This window comes from Oryzias latipes, chromosome 17 (assembly GCF_002234675.1).
Source record: "Oryzias latipes chromosome 17, ASM223467v1".
NCBI classification, from domain to species: domain Eukaryota; kingdom Metazoa; phylum Chordata; class Actinopteri; order Beloniformes; family Adrianichthyidae; genus Oryzias; species Oryzias latipes.
The window spans coordinates 3,631,348-3,639,462 of NC_019875.2; the positions used below are offsets into that span (position 1 = coordinate 3,631,348).

Genomic DNA, 8,115 nt, shown 5'->3' on the forward strand with positions numbered 1-8,115 from the left:
TTATGAGGAGTACTGTATTCAAACCTCATCATGCTACTGAGCAAGTTTGACCTATTGTAGGTCATTAATGGAATGTATCCCCTGCGATAAATGAGGGAACATTTTAAAAATACCCGTTTCATCAGAGAAGGGCTTTAAAGACTCTAAAATAGTATGTTTGGAAAGCAAAAAGTATACTTTACCAAAAGATATTCTACACTTGTACAAATAAATGTAGTAAAGGTGCAGAATTTCTGCACAGCAAACAGCTACACAGCCTGCAGCCAGAGCTGCTATGCAGTTATGCCGTTTGTCCACTGACGTCTCCTTTCTGGAGGTGGAGAATGTCACTGAATCCCGCTGGTGCCGCAGTACGCCACGACGTGCCAAAGCCAACACCAGTCAAGCACTTGTTTTTCTTCAAATAACTTCAAACACGTGAAAGTAAATTATCTTTGCTTCACAGCCCAGCTGGCAGCCTTCTTTCAGCTCTTAGCCAGGCTGGAGTCTGCTCTTCGCTGGAACAGGCCATCTTGACCCCCTTTAAATGGATAGATGTTGCAGCACTGAGGAATGCCCTTGAGAAAGCATTTGTGTATATTTTGTGGTCATCAGGGAGGGGAGGCTGGAGGCTTGACTTCTCAGAGCAGCTTGTCCATCACACACAGACACACCAGCCAGGATAGCTCTCACAAAGAAACACTACTTTCACTTTTAAAATTTGCAAGTTTACATTGTAGAAACAGAGTGAATCTTGACCCAGTCAGACAGTCAAACTGTCAGAGACCTCTGCATGTTTTCGTGTACGTGCAGCTCCAACATGCAATGAGTTTTGTGTTGATCTTTCTCACATGGAGCTCTCGCAGCTCCTCTGTCATGCTGAGAGAATAAATATATGAGCTTTAGATCTTGTACAGTCTCCTGATTCCAGACAAAAACGAGGAAAGCAGCTGGCGGTTGTTAGTTAGCATGAAAAAAGTGAGCATGGGGGGTGGCTAGCTGTTAATATATGATCAGAGAAATAGTTTCCTGAGCCCATGCTGACATCCGCTCCCTCAGGCGTCGACTCGCGCTTTGGTAAGGGCAGGCGTCTGAGCGGTTTGGGCCACTCAGGCGACGGCAGCCATCAGACATCTTAGCTATGTTGTTGCAACGTTGTTAATTGCTAAGATGCTACAGGGGGCTGCGTGGAGGGAATCGAAAGACTTGTTGAATATTTCGGGCCGCAGTCATCACAGCACATTCAATGGTCACACTGTATCAAAGTCCCCTTTGTTTACATAATCCACACGAAGTCTGGTCTTTATTACCTTGGGAAGCCACAACCATCTGTAAGTTATATTAATTTGGAATTCAAAAAAGTCCTTGTGATCAATTTAGGCTTTTATTATGTTTCTGCACTAAAAGCAAGGACAGTTAAGTTACATGGATAGCATTTGACATGGGAATTTGGTGTCTCTTTTTTTCATAGCTTCTCTGAAATGAACACAGACTCCACTTTAGCCAACAGCCGCCACATCTCTGACAGTCTGGCTTGTTTATGAAGCCCTCTAAAATCCTCCCAAGCTCACAGGGGACCAATATGCTCCAGTACATCATCCAGGAGAGCTTCAGGCCACATAAAATGCTGAGGCGGGGGTGTCTCAAATACCATCCAGCTACATATCTCCTCAGAGAGATCCGGCTGCCTTTCTTTCTTCTTGCACACTGACTCATTGGTTTCCATGTTGAGTCAGAGTGTTTGTGCAAAGTCAGCACATTCCTTGAGCATGGCAACTGATTCAGCTCTGGGAAAAAAAAACCTCAGAGGCTGAAATGCTTCTTTATATAATGTGTGCTGCTTGAAGATCATTCGTATTTATATTTCTAAGAAAACTGAGTGGCTAATGTTTATTTAACTACAAAAGAAAATGTCTGGTCTGAGTTTGAATTTGATCCTTGAGTTTCTGCTTGGTTCGATTGAATTTTACTGCTTTAAGTACTTTATTGGAGCAGAAAAAACACCAGAAAAGTTACTGATTTTTTCAGTTTTGATTTTAAATCATAAAATCAGAAAGCTCTTCATGGTTGAAAAAAATTATTGAAGTAGGGCTGTTGCAGAAGTCGATTTTTAACTACATTTTAATTTGTATTTTGAGCACTTATAGGCAATTTACTGAGTTCAATTTTAAGTTTTGGATAGAAACATGTTTCTATCATACAACAAAACATAAAAGATAAAAGTAATTTAACAATTTTTCAAGAAAACATGAGAGAAAAATGCTGCTAGGCTTGTAGTAAGAAACAATTCATATTTTACCTTTTACCTTACCTCACCTTACCTTTACCTCTTACCATTCATCCTGAAGAATTACCGTATTTTCCGGACTATAAGTCGCCCTTTTTTTCATAGTTTGGCAAGGGGTGCGACTTATACTCCGCAGCGACTTATATTAGAAATAAATTGAAATAAATACATTGTTAACCCTCCTGTTATGTTCATTTGTGAGGAACAGAGATGATGTTCCTGGGTCAATTTGATGTATGAGGTATGTTAAGTGTTAAGAGTATGTTAAGTGACTCAGAGAATCAGCAAACTTTTTTTACAGTAAGATCTTGAAGGCTAAAAACATAATATTCTATTTTCCAATGATTTCATAGATTCAGAAATGCAATAAAAGTGAAAACTGTTTCTACAAATACAGGATGAAAACAGAGTATTAGTTAGCCAATGATGCTTCATGAAAAGAATAAATAAATAAGTTTGAGAAAAAATTACTGTGAAATTATGAGATAAACAGTCTGCTATGATTGTGTCATATAAGGTTGTGAAAGTTAAAATGCGACTTATAGTCCAGTGCGACTTATCTGTGTTTTTTTCTACTTTATAATGCATTTTTGGGCTGGTGCGACTTATAGTCCGGAAAATACGGTAAAAAGTTTCAGAAAAAATATTTCACCTTCAAATATGACCCTTGAAGACCAACTTTGATAAAAAAAAAGTGTTTTTGGTGTTTTTGACATGTTTTTGTAGCACTTCCCTCATGATGATGGACATATATGAGGAAAATCATTCTTAACATTGCATTTCTGAGTATTTCTTTATTCAGATCATTGTGATTCAGGAGCAGACACTTATAGCTGTGATGTAAAAGCTACTATGGCGAGCCAGAAGCTCCCTGCTCTGCTCCATTCTGATGCATCCATTGGATAGCAACAATATTTTTGCACCAGGAAAGTTAGGTAGGGGGTGTGAGGGGCTTTAAGTTAGGGGGAGAGCATAAACAGATTGGTGACTGGAAGTACTCCGTGCCAACAGTCTCACCACAACTCAGAGGTGAATTTCTAAGGAACTCCTGCTGCTCTGCAGAAGCTATGTCTTAAAAAAAGACAGGTATTTGACATTGGCTAAAAACAGCCTAATCCTAATTTAAAAACCACTGGGAACGCTTTGAGAATAGATCAACAGAGTATCAGAGTGGGACTTTCAACTTGATTTATCAGCAGGTACAGACCAGCATCTTTGTTTGAGTCCACTGATGTGAGTCTGCTGAGCCCCCCCTTGGACAGAGGTGACGTCCAGCCGCAGAAAGTCTACAGCCACCAGCAGTCTGTGTTTTCACAGCAGCAAGGTACAAACAGTTGGATGAAAGGAGTAACAAGTTCTGACTGTTCTAATGCCTTTGTCTCTCATCATTTCCTCCTCTGTACTTCCAAGACTGTCTGTACGCAGAGGGAAAGGTGGTTCCAGCCGCCCGTGATGGGAGCTTTGAAAACTCCACGACTCACTCTGCAGGTAGGTTAGCAACACAGGAAAGTAAACCCTTTATAGGACTAAATGACTAAGACAAAACAAACCAGGTGTTTGTTTTAACCGGACAGGATTCGACTTGCTGCATGACCTGCAGGGACAGGCAGGAGGCAGGTACCCCGTGTCTGCCTGTCCGGAGGACAGCTTCTTCTTCCAGGCCGGAGGGGTCGACCGCTGCCTCAGTCAGATCTTCTCCATCTATCTGGACTGATAATGGTAGTCCAAAGACCAAGCACAAATGTTTTGGAAGAACTGGACAAAATCCTACACCAACTGACACCTATTCAGCCTTACTTCTTCAGACCTAGTGATAAGATATCCGCTCTGAGACTGGAAGGTTGTGGGTTCAAATCCACAGTTGGGGCATATTAAAGACTCTTAAAATGGGACTCAAGGGGTTGGATTGTGGGAGTTGAACTACCAACTGATTCCTCAATGCAGCTGTGTCTGCAGCCCTTCCCTCCCCCAGGCGTGGGTCAAATGTGGAGAACAAATATCTCACACCTAGGTGCGTGATAAATAATGGGACTACAATATTGTTTGAAAATTTATAGTGGCAGTGGACACTTTAGAAAATTATTGGAGGCTACAGAAAACAAGTAAACATGAATGACCCAAACTGGAGAAATGATAAGAATATTTATGTAAATAATAGAAAATACAGTAATGATTGCAGCATTTATGAACTCAATAGAAAAAGCTTTACACTTTTTAACTTTCTCCATCTCTTACACTGCCAAAGTTAAACATTAAAGAATGTTCTTTGCAGTGTTGTAATACAGGACAATTGGGTCAGCAGTGTTGTCTGCATAAAAAAGACATTTGAGGCCTAAATGTCGTATTCTCTTGTCAAAAGGCCTGGTTCATTCTCCAGCTTTTTCAGTGCTAAAGTCAAAGTGTCCTTGGGTGAAAAAAATAATAATAGATTTGAATGAGATCCCCAAAATGTCTTTGGAGAAAATATGTTCTGTCTTGAATTAACTTCAACAACAATTGATGAACGTAAAGCTGTCGAAACTGTTTACCAGTCTAAAATTGAAATGAACAGGTTTGTCATGCGCTTAAATATGTCACCAAAGGTTAAGTTGAGTCACAGCACCCGGACCTCAAATCTTTTTTGTTGAAATGTTTCACTACTCACCCAAGTGGCTTTTTCCAAGAAGGAAGATTTTTAGGTCCAGATGCCATGACTCAACGTCAAGACGATGAGTAGGAAAGTAGAGGATTTTAACTTGTTTTAGGTCTCAAACCTGGTTTTTTAGATGTCAGTTTCTGTAATGCTTAAAGAAGTTTAACATCTGAATAAGCAGACATTAGAAAAACATTTATGGTTTAGGATTTGACCGTGCAGCAGTAAGGCTAGTCAACACTGCCCTCTAGTGTTTCAAGGGCTGTAAACGAAAAAGTTCTCAAAATAAATATTTCAAAACTAAACTAAACTATTTCAAATGAAAAATGCACTACCATTTTTTTAAAGTTTTTAAACTAATCTTATTTTATGTTCCTTATTTCGGTGTATTGTTTTGACTTTATGGCTACATTTTCAGTATTATTTTCATTAAAAAGGAAGAGTGGACCGTTTACAAGTAACTTTTCTACACTCCATCTTCAAGTGAAGATTCTAGTAATAATGGGAAAAGTTTACACTGATTTTGTAGCATTTTATAAATTTCCTACTATTATTTTGTATGGATTACATAAAAATGCATTGTTTTCATATCTAAATAAAGATCAGTATTCTTCTGATATTTGGTCACTGATCTGTCATTTATTATTGTAAATTCCTATAAATCTATTACATTTGCCAAATTTCGGTACTTTTATATTAAAAGACAGAAGAAAGTAAACATTGTGGTTGCAACATGTGAGCATTCTTTTGTTCCTGTTTAAAAGGGATCTAATTCAGTGCTGCCATTTGTTCTCTTGATTAATAAGTCAGAAGTGGCAAAAGCAAGCAAACCCCTGTCAGTCTGTGTTTGAGTGACTTTGTTTGCACTGGCTTAGAATATCTAGAATGATCCTGCAACTGAAAGACACCCCCCCCTTTCTTTTTTAGTTAAACAGACATGTTTTTGTATTCACCTGTTTATCGTTTTTGTTGGCATTCTAACAACACAGCCGGGGGGGGGCTGGATAGCACGCCATTTTGAAGGGGAAAAAAAGAACTACAATCAATCCCCTCCATCAGCTGTTAATAAATTTACACACCACCCTACTACATTTCGAATTGGTCTACTGTTACTCTTGGCCATTCACATTTGAAGGATGAATCTGTACATTCTATACAATGATGCCTTGATCCAATTTTGCTGGCATCATACATGTGTTGTCCACTTTGATGGTATTTGGTCGTTTTTACATTTTAGTAAAATAAACCCACTGTGCATGAATACAAATGGTAATTTCCAACATCAATATAATTAATTTATGTCGTTTTAATTTTTTTTAGAATGGCATAAGTTGATTAGATGAAAAACTTGCCTTAGACAGATCGATCTGGTTGGATAGTATAGAAATAATAATTTAGTTTATTAAATCAAATAATTCAATTCATTCAATTGTTAATTGAATATTTGGGTTAAGTCAATTAACCCCTATTCTATGGGCTCACCCAGCGGTCTACGACATTGATAGTTCATGCTGATCATCTGTGTGCCCTGTACAGGTCTGCCCATGTTTGCCTGCAGACAACCCATATCCACAGGGCAGTTTTGACAACATTTCTTTCAGTTCATTGCCCTGATGGAATACTAATATGGACACACAGCTTTCTGACTCTGGCCCATTGACTGTTTAATATATAACTGGAAGGATCTCGTGTGACATCACCCATAGAAAATTCCTTGCTTCTGGTTTTTGGTCACTGTACAGCAAACTGCCTGTTTGAGAAATGTCCTATATAAATAAAGTGGATTGGATTGGATTGGTTCCAACCAAATGCAGTCAATTCAGTTGCCATTTTTCTGGGATATGTCTGTCGCCGTGTTGGAACCAGACGTCCTCAGTAAGCCGTCATTGGCCCTTTCACATTTCTATGGCAACCACTCTCTCCAATCACGAGTGATCACAGGAGACGGCCACACCCCTTCCACTATAAGTGGGCTCTGGGGAGGTATTGCAGGGGGGGGGTGCGGTGGAGTTTAGAAACGAAGGATTTGTATGTTTGTGTCAGTGTGGGGGGGCTCGAAAATATTCTAATCTTCAGAAAGGGGGGCCGTGCAGAAAAAGTTTGGGAACCACTGAGCTAGAACATGTTGATAAAAGATAGTAGAGGTGGTTATTCTGAAAAACATAATCACAGAGTAATAGCTTTAATTTTATTTCTCAGTAGAAGTCTGTTGCAATTGTCTATCACAGCTTTTTGGACTTCCTATTTGGAACGTGGGGGGGAGGGGTTTCTCAGTCCAAGTCTCATTTACTCTGTCTATTCTCTGGCCACTACTTGGTGCCCCAAGATCCCAGAATTTTATCAGCCTGTCTACACATTGAATGAATCCAGTGCTAGAAGCAACACAGCAATCCAAAACATCTCTGAACCTCCACCATCTTTGACTGCAGGGAATGTGTTCTTTTCTTGGATGGCCCTCTTTCTTTTTCTGTCTGTGGTGCCATAATCTCTTTTGCAAGGAAGCTCTACTTTTCTCTCATCTGTCCATAGTACATTCTCCCAGAGGGATTGTGGTTTTGTCACTTAGAATCTGGTGTATGAATTCACATTGAAGATGGACACCATAATGAAAATGGGAGAAAGATTGTCTTTGATTTCTAGCCAAAATCTCTGGACAGATATTTGTAATAAAACGGTGCAAGAAATTTTTGTTGTTTAAATCATTTGAAAAACTAATATCTATGACTAGCAAGACTAGTAGTTATTCTACTAAGTGTGGTCATTTTAAGATGTGAGTACAGCTATCAAGTGTCACGGTTTTAGGTTTTTCTGCTTTTGTGTTCCAGTTGTTTTTTGTTCTGTGATGTTTTGAGTTCAACTTCCTTTTTTATTTTGTAGGGTTTCCTGTTTCTTATTGTAGTGAGTTTTACTTTGGGTCCCCGAAATTAAAGTATCCCTTTTGCTATCCTAGGCACTTTACCATTGGGAGTTGGGTCATCTAGACCCACCAAACAGTGCTCTGAACCTTTTTTCTTCAATGATTTGTGATATTCACTGGTGTCCATGGATTACATGAAATCTTTCCACCTTTATCCACCTTTTTCATAGTAGGGAGAACACGTCAATGTAAGGCTGGGGTCATCTAAGATAGCACAAGGGTTAAACCCGCAACAAAGCCTTGCATTGGTAATCGCCACCTTATGCTGTCCGGTGATATCCATCAATGCCCCGGACCGGC

The 8,115-nt window shown here is 39.4% G+C and overlaps 1 protein-coding gene across 2 annotated transcripts in view; it reads left to right on the forward strand.

Annotated features, from left to right (window-relative positions):
* s935 (glis1a) overlaps window positions 1–5,515 on the forward strand; it is a 46,562-nt gene extending 41,047 nt beyond the window's left edge. The window contains exons 7-9 of one of the 2 annotated variants that reach the window (XM_011485979.3): window positions 3,463–3,590; window positions 3,677–3,754; window positions 3,841–5,515. In XM_011485979.3, the coding sequence (XP_011484281.1) occupies window positions 3,463–3,590; window positions 3,677–3,754; window positions 3,841–3,980 (346 nt within the window). In that variant the 3' untranslated portion in view covers window positions 3,981–5,515. The remainder of the gene's footprint in view (window positions 1–3,462; window positions 3,591–3,676; window positions 3,755–3,840) is intronic. The other variant, XM_011485980.3, reaches the window with a different exon arrangement.
* The last annotated feature ends 2,600 nt before the right edge of the window (window positions 5,516–8,115 follow it).